We start from the raw sequence: 18,768 nt of genomic DNA on the forward strand, positions 1-18,768 counted from the left end.
CATGGAGTCAAAGTTCCGAGTTCGGTCCTGAAGTGTGGACTCCAAGTCTCGAACCTGCTGGCGAAGAAGCTCCCTCTCCGCTGCCACCCTCGATGACTCCTCTCGGTAGCGAGCACTCTCCTCAGATAGCCGGGTGATCTGCTTCTCCCAGTCCTGGGCGAGCAGCTCCTAGGCCTCACTCCCCTTTAGAGCTTGAAGGACTTCACCTCGGGCCTGATCGAGCTCGCCTTGGAGCTTTTGCACGGTTGACATCTAAGCACGAGCATCGCCGGAGTGGATGTTGGTCTGAAGGGCCATGGCGTGGATGGCGGAGTTCACCTGCCAACAAGAGACTAAGGTCAGAAAAAAAGAAAAGGAGAGAAAAGAAAGAGAAGGAAGAGAAAGGGCACTTACCACCATGCAGTGAGCGGAAGGTAGCCCGGCGAGCTCTTTGGGGTCCATCTCTCTCCAACAGGCGACCTCCTTGCGGAAGACCGCTCTTCGGCTCTTTCGCGCAGCCACGATGTAGTCATTAACACCCTCCCAATTCCTGGTAGGGAACTGCAGGAAGGGGAAGGGGCGGGATGACCCAGACGAAGGGAATTGCCCTTGCGCCGGGAGCTCGGGCTCTTCTACGCCACCTTCCGTGGCAACTCCCTCGAATGGAACCGGTGGAACCTCAGGTGGTGGAGAAGCGAAAGTCGGGACAGCAGACTCGAACTCAGCACCCCTAGAAGTGGAAGCTCGGTTAAGACGCGGCCTCTTTGCCTTATGCTTCTGGTTGCTAGACAGAAGGCGGCGTGCATCTACACCAGACATGATGGCTGCCAAAGAATCACAAGGTATTAGTCCAGTAAAAGCCAACTACTGCCTAGGACTGCAGCATTTTCCAAACTTTGGGGTCCAACTCAACCCCTGAATCCTGGATGGTGACCCTCCAGTGAGTGGGGAAGGGCCACCCTTCAGGGTTACGGACTACGAAATAATCCCGCTTCCAGGCCGGGATCCTGTTCGACAGCTCGTATAAGAGCTTGAAGCCGCAACAGGGAGAAAAATAGTAGGAATGCCTTTCTGGAGGTGCTCCAGGGGAAGCATTCTTGATGTAAAGAATGGTGGAGAGGATATCAAGGTTAAGGGGAAGACAATACTCATAGAATAAAGAGATAGTCCCAACTACATTTTGGATGGAGTTGGGGTGAAGCTGGTCAACAGTGACATTGAAGTGATTCAAAACCTCCATTATCAGAGGATGGAGAGGCAGACGGAGGCCTGCAATGAGCAAAATCACTATCTCATCAGGACCATGCTCCCAGGGATAGTTACCAAAAGGGAGACTATAGACAAGGTCTCTAGGGAGGTTAAGTTGGAGAACCAAGGTCCTAAGTCTCTCCATCGACATGGAGGAAGGACCAAAGCTATCTGACTCCCTGCCCTGAGAAGTAGAAGCAGTCTCGCCAGAAGCCTCCCGAGCTTCTGGAGCCTACCCCCAAGCTCCCCCTGAAACATGACTCAGCACAAGTAATAGTTCAGCACAATAGCCTCAGCGCGACTAAGTAATGAGCCCGCAGGACGGTTCGCTACGTCACAACTTGCCATATGGTGAGCTCGCTACAGCGCGAGCTCAAGGACCTCCGACTTGCTGAAAGGGAATACTCCAAGGCAAGTCTATCCCAGCTCGCGAGCTAGGATAACTAGCTCGCTCCAACACTTAGGCAGAAAAATTGCCCCAAAGGCAACCTCAAGAGGAATCACCTCGAAGTACCCTCCCAGGAGCTCGCAACAGGGTAGCTCGCTACAAGTTAGCTCGTTACGGGATAGCTCGCTACAAGGCAATTCGCTACCAAGAGACGTGACATTTTTAGGAAGCTTCTATTTGACAAGACCGTACCCGTCAGACTGTGCCACGTCTCCTGACCGACGGCACAGTCCCTGCCAGCCCGACAAGACTACATCCACGTTTCTTGACAGATGGTGGTGTGTCTGTCCTTCCGGGACGTGTCACTCATCCGATTGGGTAGTACTCTGCAATGGTCACCTGTGTAGCCCTGGCAGATAATGGTTGTGACAGAGGTCTAGTGACGGTTACGCCCGATTTGACAAGAACGCCCATATATAAGAGACCCTTGGTCGAAGGGGAAGGAGATCTTATCTCAAATATCTTGAACTTACTTGAACTTTCTCTCGAACTAACTCAGTGATCTAGCATGACCTACACTCTAAGCCTTCTTTGCACTCTTTACTACTTTCTCCAGTGTTCTAACTTAAGCATCAGAGTATTCCCACTGGGAAGTCCCCCATGAATTCTTCACCGTCTTCTTCTCAGGTATCGTCCATCACCAGCTAGGAGCCAGTTAGGAGTGTTCGGATTGCTCAACATCATTATCTATCCTAGTTTCTATAGTCTTTTACACCAAATAGGCAACCCATTAGGTAATTACAATTAGAATTAGGTGTCCTTTTTTACCTAGAAAGCTTCTTGAAATATAAATATTTCAGCTTTCTTTCTATAAAACAGTTTGACTTTCTATTTTATTGATAACTTTTGTCTTCTCTTCTATTTTATAACTTGGTCCACCCCCCTCAAATCCTCAACTCAAGACATCATTTGATTTTTGAACTTGTCTCTTCCTACTCTCCCATCTTCTCAAATAAATTCCCTTCTAGTTCTAGGCTTCTTTATCCTTTTTGTATAGGAGCAAAACCGAAACCGACTTAACCCGACTCAAACCAAGCAGGTCGGTTTTGCCTATCAGTGGGTCAGTTTCGGTTTCCACCTCAGGTAACCCGACCAAGTCGGGTCGGTTGGGAAAACCCTAGTAAATCGACCCAACGCGACCCGTGAACAGAATCACATTGTACCTACCCATTCCCATTCCAGTCGACCAAACATTAGGGAATAGATTGACCCATTCCGATTCTGATTCCCGATCCCTATTCCCTCAAACCAAATGGACCCTAAGTCTATTTGAAAAACTTAGGGGTATGCTTGTAGATAGACCTGTTCATGGTCTGGGTGGCCCGACGGGCCGACCCGGCCCGGCCCCCGGACGGGCTTGAACATGTTTATAGGCCCGCGAGCTTAAACTCGGGCCAAAAAGCCCGACCCGCCCTAAAATTAGACTTAAAATGAGTTATGTGATTATGCCCATTTGAATAAATTTTTTGATTTAAGAATGTAAAACTGTGTTTTAAAACGTAAAAGAAAGGGAAAAAACCATCTTGTAGGCCCATTGTTCATTTAAATAGAAAAAAAAACCATATGAATTTTTAATTCTAATTTGAATAGGGAAAATTGTAATTTTTTTATTAGGTCGGGCTTCGGGCTTAGGCTTCGGGCTTTTTATCAGGGTCGGGCTCGGGCCTAGTGTATTTCCATTAATGATGAGTAAAAGCCTGGCCTGGCCCGACCCATGAACAGGTCTACTTGTAGACATGTAAATTTTGAAACCATTTTTTAGTCTAAATTATAAGGGCCTCCATGGGCCCATGAGCCCAATCTACATAAACATGACCATGTTCTAAGAATCCAAACCAAGTATAATAGTCCTAATTAGGCCCATGTCCTATTGTAATAGGATGGTTCTATTGACAAAATCATTAACTTCTATATAATCAAGCATGTATGGGAGTTAACTCTAATCCAACACCCCACTTACATGGGAATGGTTAGCAAAGTTGGTTGAAGCAGCAACCTTAATCCTAGGCTATAAATAGCCTTGCCTAGGAAGAAAGAACCTTTCTTTTTTGCTAATCACACTTACATATTTGATAAGCTCTCCTTCACTCACACCAACACTTATTAAAAGTAATCACAAACTCTTGCTAATTCCAACTCTACTTCAAATTCAAAAGAGAAGAAGGGAGAAAAATGACTTTATAGTTCTATACTTCACACTTGGGTTCAAGCCTCACAAGAAAATCAAGCCATTGCAAGAAGCCCCTTCTTAGAAAAATATTCTTCATATTCCATCAAGTGCGAAGCTCAAGGTAAAAAAATTCTACACCAACTCTTCAAAAGTGCCAAAATTAAGGAAATCTACATCAACACTTTGAGAAGAACAAGAAACATGCAAACGACCCTCATCTTCATTGAATTTGGTCATTAATCAAAGGTTGTTCATGTCATTGAGTAGAACCAAAAAGATTTTCATCTCATTGCATTTTTTAGAAATTTATTTTGTTATTTGTATTTGTAATTTGTCTCCATATTTTCTATTAATCAAATACACGAAATTTTTGTCGATAATATTTAAGTTTGTTACCCTTCAAATATTTGTTACACATTAAATTAAAATTTCTACCAATTACTTTAAAGGCATCACATGATATTTACTTTTCATTGGTTCATGTTTAGACATATTCACAAGTTAGGGTTAGGGTCAATCGCCAGGTCAAGGGGAGATCTTGCTATCAGTTGAACTTCAAAGTAGGCCATTGTTCTCAGTAATTGACAATCAACATTATTGGTGATTATTAACTTTCTCCTTTCTCCACATTCTCTCTCTCTCTCACTCTCTCTCTGTTTTTCTTTCTTTCTTTCTTCTTCTTCTTCCAAATCTGGATTCTTATATCTTCTTCTTCTTCTTCTTCTTCTTCTTGATATGGGTTTCTATAGCAGATCTCTTTGCTTTTTCCACCATGACAGAACAAGTGACAATTTCTTATTTTTCTTTCCAGATTTGGGTTTGCAAAATAGATTGACAGAACTGATTTATTTATATTAAACATCCTCAAAACTAAAAATATTGAAAGATCGAAAATAGAAGAGGAACCAAAAAAATAGTATATTATCTATTTTATTTATTATATAAAATAAGGTACAATACAAAAAGCCTCCCTTGAAGTTTCTGATAATCATAAAAACCTCCCCTATAGTTTCACTTTAGCAAAAACCTCCCCTTTATTTTTGAAAAAAATCGACAAATACCTCCCCTCCGTCAATGACCAAGATGGAAAACATTAATTTGATGATCATTTTTTTCAAAATACCTATTTTGTCATTTTATGAATTAATGTGCATCTATTTTCACTAAAATACTTCATTTAACTAATCAGAAGAGAAATATTGTTCATTGTCCTAAACTTCTCAAAGCACCCGAGCGGCCTAATCTACTCCGATCTATACCATTAGTCTCTCATTTTCTCATTCCTCTTCGAGAAATTTTGTTCACTATCATCAACATCTTAAAGCACCAGAGTGGCGAAAGATACTCCAATCTACACCACCAGTTTCTTTCTTCTTCTTCTATTTTTTTCTAAGAAATATTCCTCACTATCATCAACATCTCGTAGCACTAAGGCGGCAGAACCTATTCCGATCTACACCACTGGTCTCTCTCTCTCTTCTTCTTCTAATTTTTCTAAGAATACTATTCACTGTCCTTAACGTCCTGAAGCACCAGAGCGGCGGAACCTACTCCGATCTACAGTATTGGTCTGTCTTTCTCCTTTCTTTTTTTGTTGTCCTCCTTACTACGTGAACATAGCGGCGGTGGCTGAAACAATTCAGAAGAGAGCTCAAAACTCGAGGAACCAAGACTGTGTTTATACTTTTTTCACTCACGAAAGGAGAGGCTGAAGAAGGTTTTCTAGCCTGGATTTCTTTAATTTTCGAATTTTTACTTAAGTCAAAGTATCGGTGATTATAGGTACCAAAAATGGAAATAAAGCCGACACTATGTGAAACAAAGGAAAACATTGTGCGTCTGCAGATGCCATGATAGTGACCCAGATGAAGTTCTGATGAGTCAGAATCACACCCTTACTCATACCTATCGTACTAGATGAATACAGAAGAGCCACGATATCGCTCTGCTTAATAGAAGCTACAGGAAAATCGGATACTGACCCTCCCGCCATGTTAACCAAGTCGGAGAAGGAAATAGTTTTGGCACGGGAGACTATTACTGAAGCACTCGGAGGCCACCCGAAATCCTTCACCTTGTCCCATAATGGAGGAACAGTGATTACGAGCTTCGGGCTAGAGTTGTTCACTTGCTTGGCGATATCTGCGGTGGTGTAAAGAGGATTCACAGTGGTAGCAATAGCTCCAATACCAACAACCCCCAAGAAACAAATAGGGAATTGAACCGAATTTGGAGCTAATATGAGAATGACATCGCCTTTCTTTATGCCTAAGCGAACCAAACCATGAGCAACCTTAGCAATCGTGGATTTCAACTGGCTGAAGGTCAAGGCTTCGTCGGAATCAGTGTCCACGAGAGCAAGTTTGTTGAAGTAAGAATAAGAGTTCCTAAAGAGAAAAAAAACCCTAGAGAGATCAGGGTCCTTAAAGAAAACCACATGAGGTTGTAGGGATTGGTATTGTAGATTGGATTTCCACTTAAGGGCTATTCTAATTGGAGGGATAGCTGCATTTGCAAAAGTGCAGGTGGAGTAAAGTTGGGGGTTGTAACTCTTGCCATATCAACAGCAACAACCACAACAATGACAAGATCTAAATAAGAATTAAATGATGCTAGCAAGTAGACTTAACAATGTCATTGATAAAAGGATAAAAATATAATTATACACATTTCCCATTTTGGTCATTGAGGAAGGAAGGTATTTATTGATTTTTTCAAAAATAAAAGAGAAGTTTTTAATAAAGTAAAACTATAAGAAAGGTTTTATGATTATCAAAAATTTCAGGGAGGTTTTTGTATTTTATCCTATAAAATATTATTGGGTCAGAGTAAAACTCGAACCCAATACAATAAAAGTAGTGCCTAATATTTTTTGGCCCAAGCCCGAGGGCCTAAAATCATGTCAAGTCCGATAAAGAAAGGGCCGGGCCGTCGGGCTACCCTGCCCAAGGCCCAAAGTGTGGTGGAGCCCGTTAACTGAAACATGGATGGGGCAGCCCGACGGGCAAGTTTTACGGGTCCAGAAGTCCGACAGCCTACATTATTACGCTGAATTCTGTACTCTGTAGTCTGTAGTATCCCTATCCTTACAAGTAAGTTAAAACCCCCAACCAAAACCCTCCCCGCCTTTCTCTCTCTCTCTCTCTCTCTTCCCCGTGGCTTCATCTCCACTTTAATGGCTCTTACTCCTCTCTCCCTCCCAAGCTTCTCTCCTTCACCGCAGTTCCCGTCCTTCTCTTACTCCATAAAAGCGCCATTTCTGCAATTCAAGTCCCTTCCGTCTCTTAGACTTCTTCGTCAGAAACCTCGGATTCCAACTGCCATTGGACCCGACGGTAAATTCTATCCGACGCCTGCCGACGACGACCCACCTGAAGCTCCAGAAGATTCCGGACATGGTGTATCCAAATTTCAGCAAATTCACCGCCAGGCCGCCCGAGCACGCAAGCTACAAGAGGAGCAGTTCAAGAAAGACCAGTCGATCTTCGTGTCTGCACTCGCCGAAGAAGAAGATGCTCCCGATGACCCTGAATCCACAAATAGTGAAAATTCAGGTGACGACCTGTTCGGGGAGATTGACCGGGCTATTGCACTCAAGCGTAAGGAATTTGTCAAGCAAGGTCTCTTAAAACCAAACCCGAAGAAAGGAAAGGGCCAAAAGGCAGTAGATGTGAATGGAGAAGGGATCGATGAATTGGAGCCCGAGGAAGTCATGGATTTGGATGAAATTCAAGAGCTTCAGGGGATTACTGTGATCTCTGAGGATTCTGACGAAGAAAACCCAGTGAAATTTGCCGAGGATGTTAGTAGCTCCAGCTCTCGTACGTCGAGTTCGTCGTTTGATCTCGATTTCGATAGTTACGGGAAGTCGAAGCCTCGAATTGTGGAACCCAAATTTAGAATGACTTTGGCTGAGTTATTGGATGAGAGTAAGGTAGTACCTGTATCTGTTTATGGCAACTTGGAGGTTGAAATTACCGGAATCCAACATGATTCCAGGGAAGTTAGCGCGGGTGATTTGTTTGTGTGCTGTGTTGGGATGAAAACTGATGGGCATTTGTATTTGAGCGAGGCTGACAAGAGAGGTGCTGTTGCTGTGGTTGCTAGCAAAGAGATAGATATAGACGAGACTTTAGGATGCAAGGCGCTGGTCATTGTAGAAGACACGAATTCAGTTCTTCCTGCACTGGCTGCATCCTTTTATCGAAACCCATCGAAGAGCATGTCTGTGATTGGTATCACAGGCACAAATGGGAAAACAACCACGGCATATTTGATAAAAGGCATGTATGAAGCAATGGCATTGAGGACTGGGATGTTGAGCACTGTAGCTTACTATGTGCACGGGGATAACAAGTTGGAGTCACCGAACACAACTCCTGATGCTGTTTTGGTTCAGAAGCTCATGGCCAAGATGCTTCATAATGGTACGGAGGCAGTTGTAATGGAGGCTTCTTCTCACGGGCTTGCACTAGGTAGGTGTGATGAGGTTGATTTTGATATTGCAGTCTTCACAAACTTGACAAGGGACCACATGGATTTTCATGGTTCTGAGGAGGAATACAGGGATGCTAAGGCCAAGCTGTTTGCAAGGATGGTGGACCCAGAACGACATAGAAAAATTGTAAATATTGATGACCCACACGCACCGTTCTTTATTGCTCAAGGGAACCCAGATGTTCCGGTGGTAACATTTGCAATGGAGAATAAGAGTGCAGATGTTCACCCGTTAAAGTTTGAACTTTCCCTGTTCGAGACCCAGGTTTTGGTTAATACCCCACAAGGAATATTGGAGATATCATCAGGGTTGCTTGGGAGACATAATATCTACAATATCCTTGCAGCTGTGGCAGTTGGGATTGCAGTTGGGGCGCCTTTAGAGGACATAGTTAGAGGAATTGAAGAGGTTGATGCAGTTCCAGGTAGGTGTGAGTTAATAGATGAGGAGCAAGCATTTGGAGTAATTGTGGACTATGCTCATACTCCTGATGCCTTATCTAGACTACTAGATTCTGTAAGGGAGCTTGGCCCACGGAGAATCATCACTGGTATATCTCTTTTGTTTTTTTAATTTTCTTTCTCTTTATTCATTCTTTTGTATCTTTCCTTTTTGTGGTATGTTTATTTCCTGTCTTGAAATAAAACTGTCAGATACTTTATGTTTATCCTAGGTATCTTTGAACTGTACATTAATTTCAGTCTTAGACAAAATATTCCAATAGTAAACAACTTGACTATTGATTTACTTGGTTAGGTTAATTTGGTACATCTGATGGGATCTGTCTACCCAATCCAAATTCCATGTTTGATAAGAAATCAGTTGAGATGATTGTTCACTCAGATTTTATTTTGCAGAACTGTTACTTGCTGGATTCCAGTGAGTAGTTTGTTGTCTTGTATTGGTCATCGTGGAGACTAAAATTGCCATTTTCTTATTTGAGTTTTTAAATTTTAATATTGCTAAGTAGACTAGGTTGTAGAAATCAAATCATCTTGTTTCATATTTTGGTTGTGATTCTCACTTATCACCAAAACTTTGTGGTATGTATTGAAAGAAAATATTCTTCCAGTCTCTGTTTCTTGAGCACAGCTGGAAATTATGATACTTTCTTTATTTTACTATAGACTATAGAGAAAGAAAAAATGGAACAATAACATCCAATTCTGCTAAAATAGATGTTTGTATTGATTAATTTTTTAATAATGACAAAAATGTAGAACATAGCAATGATTTGGAATAATGGTATAAAACAGAGTTGTTCTTCCGCTGTCTAACCAGTTTCATGCTTTGAATCAAGTCTTTGGGTGTGTTGGTGAGGGTGATAGAGGGAAGAGACCTATGATGACGAAGATTGCAACAGACAAAAGTGATGTGGTTATCCTGACTTCTGACAATCCTAAGAATGAAGATCCATGTACGTATTTGAACTGAGCTCTGTTTACTGCTATTCACTCTTTTATGTTTACTCTGTCATTCTCAAGACTGCTGGATCAGAGATCTCTTAACTAAAACATGGTTATGGATTTGGGGAAGATGTTGACTCTGATATTGTATAAATTACTGGTGGATAAAGCTCAGTTTATTCTGGTGGATGCTATTTTCCTTTACAACTTAGATATTTTATTTTATAATTGATTATCATTACCTATTTCTATATTTCTATATTTTTGCTTTTTTCTTTTTTTTCCCTTTCCTATAAAAAATAGAAATGGTAATGTGGAATTCTTGTTGGACCAGATATTGGCATTCCAAGAATAACTTTTGGTTGTTCTTTTCCAGTGAACATCTTGGATGACATGCTCGCTGGTATAGGATGGACCATGCAGGATTACTTGAAACATGGAGAAAATGACTATTATCCACCTCTTCCAAATGGTCATAGACTTTTCCTACATGACATCAGAAGGGTAGCTGTACGAGCTGCTGTGGCCATGGGGGAAGAAGGTGATATGGTTGTAAGTCTTCAAAGCCCTGCTTAGCTTCTCTGCTGAAAATTTATGTGTGGACGGAAATCCCTATCCAATTCAAATTCTCTTTGTTCTCTGATAAACTAGTCACAGAACATATTTGGTGCAACTGTATTTTTTTTTTTTTTTGAGAAATAAAAGAAATTCTAACTCCACAATACCCTGGCTATGCTCTGTTAATTGTTGAATACAATCAGTTTTAATTAATTTACTGGCTTGCAGGTGATTGCTGGGAAAGGTCATGAAACATATCAGATAGAAGGTGACAAGAAGGAATTCTTTGATGACCGGGAGGAGTGCCGGGAAGCATTGCAATATGTTGATGAGCTTCACCAAGCTGGAATAGACACCAGTGAGTTCCCATGGAGGTAAGTCAATTTAACATTGTTTTCATCTTCTCACTGCTCTCTTTATTAGTCAGTGTTGAAGGACTGTTGTTCTAGTTAGAAACCATCTATTAAATTATTTTCTAGTGATAGGCTGTGAATCCCTTATAAGTCAGCATTCTCACAAAAAAGAATCATTGTTAATTACCTTTGCTGCGTCTAACCCTGGCCTGCTGCCTCCAGAAAAGGACAATCCTCAACCAAGATTTCACTATAATCCCGCCTACTAAGTTGTTTCCAACTTATTTTCTGATAAAAAAATTGTTTCCAACTTATTTAAAAGCAGACATAGAATAGGAGAAATGCTTAGTAATTCTTATTTCATCTATAAAAGACTTAAGTGGACAAAAACAGATGCCATTTTGAAACTGGCCAGAAGATTAAGGAGATATGTGAAAAAGAAAAAACACATGCAAATATTTTTTTGTTTACTTTTTTCTTTTTGGATGCAAGCTTTTCAACTTATTTCTCTTTTATCCAGTTAATTACATCATGGACTTGCTATTGGTTCTTCTTTTGGCAATGTTCAATTTTTAGGAGACCAGACTATATATTGAACAGCCTGGAAACACAGTTAAGTCTGATCCCATATCAATCTGGTTTGACCAGTCCACCAGATGCTGTCACCTTTTATAATAGCGTGGTATAAGCTGTATCAGTCACTGCACTTTTTGTTCCTCCCTTGTATGTAAAAGGTTCACTAGAGTTCAGTACAGTCTGTAATTAATTCTGCTTATACGAAATGCTTGGCTTTTTGGTAACAAATAGAGTTCAGTTACTTAAATAGAGTCTCTAATTAATTCTGTACACTCCCTCACAATTTGTGTTTTGGGTTTCTTCATCTTTTTCTATCAATTCTTCTTCTTTCTTCCTACATGAGCAGTGCTGCTCACTCGATTTTACTCTTCAGTATGGAGCTATTTTGTTGAACTGATTTTGAGTCTTCAATAAATATATGTAATAGATATGTCTACAAAATCCGGACAGGACAATACAACCTTGGATCTCAAGGAAAATTAATAGAAAAATTATGATAATACAGAGAGAATATTGTATATTGTTTGTGGCTTAGTTTTTCTTTTAAGTTTCTATGTAAATAAATGAGGAAATTTGGGAGAAAAGATAACCTGATTTTTATTTTATAGTAAAGTAAAGAATATTTTTTTTTCTTCTTCCAATTTGTATATTTTCATTCATGCATCAGTTTGGAAGGTTCATTAAAAACTGGGTGGTTATAATTTCCTAACAACTGGATGGTTCAAACGGTCTGTTCACTCTGGTTTTTATATCAGTTCACTGTTCAATTGTAATCTGACTGGGTCTAACCATCCAGTTTTGAAGACACTGGTGATCTTAGCTCTCTGATCTTACTTCTAGCGTAGTCTGTAAGAGGATTACATATAATGTCAAGATCATGTAGTTAAAATTGGTTATGCTGACATCTTTCTAATGATGTTCTATTGCTGCAGGTTACCAGAGAGCCATTGATATCATACAGAAGAATCAGAAATTCTGAGTCTAAAGCCATGTTCAGTCCATTCAGGGGGTATGTTGCACTTCTGTGAGATGAGTAGCACATCCTGATACTCCTACATAGAGCCAATATCGTCAGGACTGTGTCAGCCTCTTTTGCTTGGGTGAAGTCAGTAAGGAATTACATTTCATGATAATGGAGAGAGCTTCAGTTCACATGGAAAATATGGTAAGTGTTATGATATTATTACGTGGATTACCTTTCATTCTAACAGAAGATAAACTCACAATGACCACATCTTCTTCCCTTGGGAACCAGGAATTCTGACTCTGGTTTGTCACTCACTAACTTTACTAAGTTGACTTGGCAACTTAGATCAAATTGGTAATAAATTTAATTGACATATGTATGTATATGAGCAGAACAAATGCATGAGATCAAAAAGATTCAGAAAAGAGTGATGCATATTAGCATAGTTTTCAAGGTGACAAGGCGAGGCTAGGCGATAGGCGGGGTGCCTTGTTGCCTGGTCACCTAGGTGATGGAAATTTTAAATAAAACCTATGAATCCTATGATAATTCCCTAGGTTCCATAGCAACCAGCGGAAAGTCATGTTAACCAAAGTTAACTCTTTCATCCAGTCAACTCTAAAGTTCAGCTTTAGATGTAATTACTTTATATATAGAAAAAAAGGAGCAGGTTTCCCTTAACCAACCCCAAGACTCAAAAACAACTAAAAAGAACTACTACTGATTGAACTAAAAGTCAAATAAGCCCAATATAACCCATGTATATTCTCAATAGTGGACTTTTGACCCTTAAAATAACTCCAAATATTTATTGATTGCCTTATTGCAATTGAACAAAGCAAAAACAAAACAACAATAGGAAAACCAACTCAACTGATTGAATGCTTGTAGGGCAAAGCTGTTGGACCCAGATTGATTTAGATTATTTATTTATTTATTAATTTTTTTTTTGGAACCAGTTCAATTTAGAGATTGAACTCACCCACATGCATTCCATTAGCCTCCATATATGTTAAATATTGCCTAACCTTGCTCGTTAGTTGGTTGTATGGGTGATTTGCAATTGTGAATTTTTTTTGCAGAAATTATGACATTGTCCTGCCATCTGACATTCTGACTGACAATTTTAAGCATTAAATTGGAAGGAGAAACAATTTTCCAACATTCTGGTATTCTCCTCTTTTGGCCATTTGATGTTTAGTGCACTTCATCATAGTTGTATTACATCCAAAGCCCATGTCCGCCCATTTCACACTATTATCCATTTAAGCTAAGAATTGCCCATGTGTGCTTTATTTAAATCGTTGGTTCTCTGAAGAGCCATACAAGTGATTAAATGGCTGAATCAATCATGGCTGCCATCTAGTTGTTGCAGGGGGAGACCGTGGGGGGGGGGGGTATTTAACTTGGTAGACTGGGCTAAAGAAGGTAGATGGAATAGAGAGGTGCATCTGCAGTGTTATATGATCCAAGAATATCATTCAGGTTAAAGGAAAACTCTATAAGATGGTCATAAGGCCAACAATTTTATATGGCAAAGCATTGGTTAGTCAAAAAATAATGTGCTGAAAAGGAATGAATAGATGGATAAGTGAACCAAAATGAATGTATGGTTATAGTTATGTGCTGAGGCCAAGGAGATGGATAAGTGAACCAAAACTAAGATGTTTTAGTTATGTGCTTGGAAGACCACCTATTACACCAGTGAGAATAAAGTCATCTAATGCAAATTGAATAGCCTAGAAGAGCTGAGGCCAAGGACATGGGTTGAAGCAGTGAGAAATGCTTTGAGGGTTCACAATCTAATAAAGAATGCTTCTTGTTAATTTACCAAATAAAAAAAAAAGACCCATTAGACAGTTGGCTAGTGGTTGGGCCACCACCTCCAATCCAACAAACTCCTTGTGCAAGTAGACCTGTCACAGGCTGGGCTTCAGGCTTGGCCCATGAACATTTCACCCATTTTACACTGCTTCGGGTTTGGGCATTGGGCTGGGCTGATCCAAATGTTAGCAAAAGCTAAACCCGAACCTGGTCATGAACAGGTCTCCTTTTACTTGCAAGAATGATTTGTTGACGGGGAAAGATTATCTAAAATACAAAACGTTGTATGATCTTCCACAGGACCATGTATTAGAGTAGCTAGTTTTGTGCTTTATTTATTTCTTTTAAGAATAAGTTAATAGCTTGGACTCTAGAGTTTCAGCCACGTACAACCTAGCTCGCTCGCTCGCTCGCTCTCTCTCTCTCTCTCTCTCTCTCTCTCTCTCTCTTCTAGTTTCACTTCACTGGCATAAGCCTTGAGACAAACAACGCAAGCATGGTTGTACAAATAGATGTGAACTATATTGTAGGAATTAAAATGTATTTTGTGTTTTGGAAGGAAGGAATTTATATTTTATTTGGTGGTCATTTCGTGTTCCTTCTAGTGGAATTAGCATATGCAAATAACTATTTCTTTTGATGACAATTTTATTTTGTCCAATTATTTTTCTACATCGGGGCGTGTTTAATTTGCTTTTTATTTGATTGTAGGATAATCTGAAAATGACTACATGTATTTCTTTACCTTATTTTTATTGATTTTGGGGGAATAATCTGAAATCTGCTACGGATGTAGAAATCTGAACAAAATCCATCCGTACAATTCACAATATAAAACGCATGAATTCCTTGTTATCTTATAAAGTCAAAAGAGCAATGGAGGTTATATTTACATTCTTCATTGGTACATTCTCAGCATATACCCTGCATAGTCTTTTGTCTTGTACTTCATTTATTTTTATTTTGGTGAAGTAAACTGCACTCTATCGCAGATATAAATCGCAATTTAACATTGATTCATGGACTAAAAACTTTGGGATGGACTATATTAGTCATTCTCTCTTTTTATTTTATCGGTACGAAAACCCAAGCCAAGCAGATTGGCCATCATTCGTCCAACCCTCCGTGCCCTAACCGAAATGAGAAATAAAAGGGAAAGGTTGCTGAAGAAGAGTCAATGCGACGGAAGCACTCTGGGTCTGGGGTTGGTTCCTGGCTTTACGTGCGGAGTCATGGATGACGCTAACTTAAGGCAGAAGAAGCTTTCGCCGACTATTCCTGGAAATATTACTTCACTGAAACGGTGAAATCACACAAAGACGTCGAAGAGAGAGAAATAAGGGAGTAAGGGGCCATTTAATAAATAATAATTGGCTGGATTTAACTATTTCTTTGTTTATTAATTTGTCTTTTAGTGAATACATTCGGTCAATATTCAGTGGGTAAAGTAGTCCTTTTATTTATTTATTTTTTAATCGATGCTATGCACATTAATAGCTTCCCCCTCACCCCTTTTTCTCCAACATGTTGCTAGCGAGATTTGATTCCGCATCTGGAACAAACCAGTTAAACACACCACCGACTCAGCCCTCAGTTGGTGGGTAAAGTAGTCAATCCACATCACATTCAACAATCAATCCATACGAATGCATTTATAAAATAAGACCATGTTTCTTTCCAGTTGTATTACCATTTTTACTCTTGTAGCCTTTTGTTTTTAAATAATGTCAATTTTGGGAGCAAGTATCAACCAAAGAAACTTCTTTGATGGAAATAAGAAAGGGAGGAACGATTGATGGAATAATAACAATTCCCTAACAATTCATGCAAGGATTATTCACTGGGAGCCTCTAGAAAGCCCATTTTATTGATTTTTATCCCAACATTTGATAGTTTATTTCTCACCAAGTATTGATGAATATTGTACTAGGGCAAGTGCAAATTCTTTTTCATCATTTATTTGGAAACCTGCCATTTTTTATAAATGGGGCATATAGGGGGGTGGATTCAAGTCGAGTTGAGCTGAGCCGAGTACTTGGTTATTCGAATTTGGCTCGTAGGAATAGTATCAGGCTCAAGTTTGAGCTCGAGTTTGGCTCGGTTCATAGCCTATAACTTTGAGCTCACCATGGCTTGAGCTCAATTATAAGCTAAGTTTTTTTTTTGAAAATAAAAATATTATTTATTATCATATATAATAAAATTATTTATTTAATACTAAGCTTGCGAGCCTCACGAGCTGAATTTCATTGGGCTTGAGCTTAGTTCGATTAGCAAACGAGCCTATATATCAGGCTTAAATTCGGCTCAAAGCTCGGTTTAAACCAAGTCAAGCCAAGCTCGAATAGCTTGTGGCCACCCCTAGGGGCATATATCTAGTGAAAAAAACGTTTGGATCTCCTACCAACAAAAACCATTCCAATACCACACATCTCATATATGATAAGTCTGAGAGTCTCATGGTGAGATGTGCAGTGTCTGATTTAAGGATCAAAATTTTGATACTATATATCCCATATCAAGTATATTGTATCGTAGCTTTGGGGGTCCGATACATGAATCCTCTTTTTTTAATAAAAGATATGCATAAAAACCTCCCCAAAAATCAGCTTTTAAAAAAAGAAGCTAAAAAAAATATAGACCTGCATGATTTTTAGTACTGATATGCCTCTACCGATACATAAGGGCCTATTGATACTTTGAACCTTAGTGTGATCATGTAGGGTGTTGAAATATGTTTCAATGCAGGAGATTCCATCTAGTGAAAAGAGAAAAGAAACCGCCCTTGTCTTAAAAATAAATCTTTCCCTTCAAATAACTACATCTGTTGCAATGGAAATAAATTCATAACATTACACGAATCACCTTCTGTTATTATCTTTAGGGTAAAAGACTTAAACCTCCCCTGAGGTTTAACTTAAATACTTACACCTCCCCTCTCATTTCTCATAGGACTTAAATCTCCCTTGTCCAAAATAAGGTGGCGTTATGTTTAACTGAATTAATGAAAAGACCATTTTATCCTTTAAAATTCTTTAAATTTAGAAACAAAACCACCCAACTGCAAAACAGTGTTTTATTTATTTATTTTTTTTGGCAAAACATGGGAATTGAGAAATCATCCCCAAACCCACTCTCTGTCTATAGATTTCCTCTACAAATAATCACTAACAGCAAAGTGAAACCCATCACAATCATCCGCTACTTGTGGAGATTTCCAGCTCCTTTCCCAAATGGCCCTCTTTCATGCATTCAATACATTCTCACTTGACTATTGAAGATGTGATGGGAAGGGGTGGGAGAAGTTAAGTAAAAAGATAGGCGATTGGAGCAGAGTTAGAAATCTATCAGTTCCTCACAATTAATTACCATTATTCTTGTATCATTCGTCTATCCATTACCAATTATTCTTCTATTAGTTCCTCATGGTTAATTAATAAAGTTGATCCATATAAAGTGTATACCCCACCTTTGTAAAATTCTTCTAAATTCAAAATATCTATGAATACCAAGCACAAGAGTCTAGTAGTGAACACCTGCCATGCATCGATACTTTGTACAAGTGTTTCTGTACTTCATCAACTACTTGTACAAATGGTGATTTTGTACGTATAGTGCATCGGTACTTATTCATCACATGCAAGCAAAGGAGCAATGGAGGGCAATTTTGGATTTATAAAATAATTAACTCTGACATGATGTCACATATAAAGCAATTTGGATGGAAAGCTAAGGAAGAGAAGTATTTGTTTGATTACGTCAAACTAAGGGCTTGTTCGTTTGCTTTGAAGCTTAACATCTAAAAATATAATAATTATATTAAGAGGTATATTAGTATTTGTGAACTTTTATTTCTTTTGAATTCTCAAATGCAGAGAATGTTCTAAATTCTGAATTCTGAAAATTATCAAATATCCATTTTGACCCTATATATGAGAACTTTTGTTTATCTTTTTGGGGGTATCATTGGAAAATAAAAAATTGTCTGATTGCAGTTTAAGTAATAAGAGATAAGAGGAAACCAACCATTTTTCTCTTAAAGTTTAATTAACTTTCACATGATGTCACATATAAAGCAATTTGGATGGAAAGCTAAGGAAGTGAAGTATTTGTTTGATTACGTCACCCTACACAGGAGGTCTAAGGGCCTGTTCGTTTGCTTTGAAGCTTAACATCTAAAAATACAATAATTACATTAATAGGTATATTAGTATTTGTGAACTTTTATTTCTTTTGAATTTTCAAATGCAGATAATGTTTTAAATTCTGAATTCTGAAAATTATCAAATATCCATTTTGACCCTATATATGAGAACCTTTATTTATCTTTTGGGGGTAAAGAAAACTAAGCCATTACTCCAATTTGTAAATAGAAGGGATGCATGAGTATTTAAATCTTTTACGCATATTTTTAATTTCAAATGCTGGTTTGTCCGTGTTTGATTGGGAGAGGCAAGCGAATCGTAGCAAATGTTATTTGTCCAGTGTTTCCTTCCCGGCGACAGTTATTACCATTGACCATCCGAGATAAGCGACGCTCAACATAATGCGTACATTAGCACCAAATGCACGCGTACCGTGGTCACGTTGGGGCTTGGGGGGTGACATAGACCGGAGTCCCGACCATAAGACCAGCTAGAACCAGAGAGAGCAGTAGCAGAATCAAGCTACCGAATATGCCTCCGCTCATCCCTCTATTTCACTATAATAATGCTTGTGGAGCTCATCTTGCGATAGCAAC

General features: G+C 39.3%; 1 protein-coding gene across 8 annotated transcripts; it reads left to right on the forward strand.

Annotated features, from left to right (window-relative positions):
• Positions 1–6,922: 6,922 nt before the first annotated feature.
• MURE (ALBINO OR PALE-GREEN 13) lies at positions 6,923–15,492 on the forward strand. 8 transcript variants are annotated; one of them, XR_016101357.1, is made up of 7 exons: positions 6,923–8,893; positions 9,644–9,760; positions 10,126–10,301; positions 10,536–10,681; positions 12,169–12,401; positions 13,286–13,372; positions 15,020–15,492. XR_016101357.1 is itself a non-coding variant. In XM_088952202.1 (5 exons), exons 1-5 carry the CDS (start codon positions 7,021–7,023, stop codon positions 12,185–12,187), a joined length of 2,331 nt encoding a protein of 776 aa, XP_088808328.1. In that variant the 5' UTR covers positions 6,923–7,020; the 3' UTR covers positions 12,188–12,628. The 8 variants fall into 8 exon arrangements, 1 of the variants encoding a protein (XP_088808328.1); XR_016101356.1 differs by having other exon boundaries at positions 15,119–15,492; XR_016101358.1 differs by lacking the exon at positions 15,020–15,492 and adding an exon at positions 14,739–14,928.
• The last annotated feature ends 3,276 nt before the right edge of the window (positions 15,493–18,768 follow it).

The sequence above is a fragment of the Nelumbo lutea genome, chromosome 6, assembly GCF_056320005.1.
Source record: "Nelumbo lutea isolate HS-2025 chromosome 6, American lotus-T2T, whole genome shotgun sequence".
NCBI lineage: Eukaryota > Viridiplantae > Streptophyta > Magnoliopsida > Proteales > Nelumbonaceae > Nelumbo > Nelumbo lutea.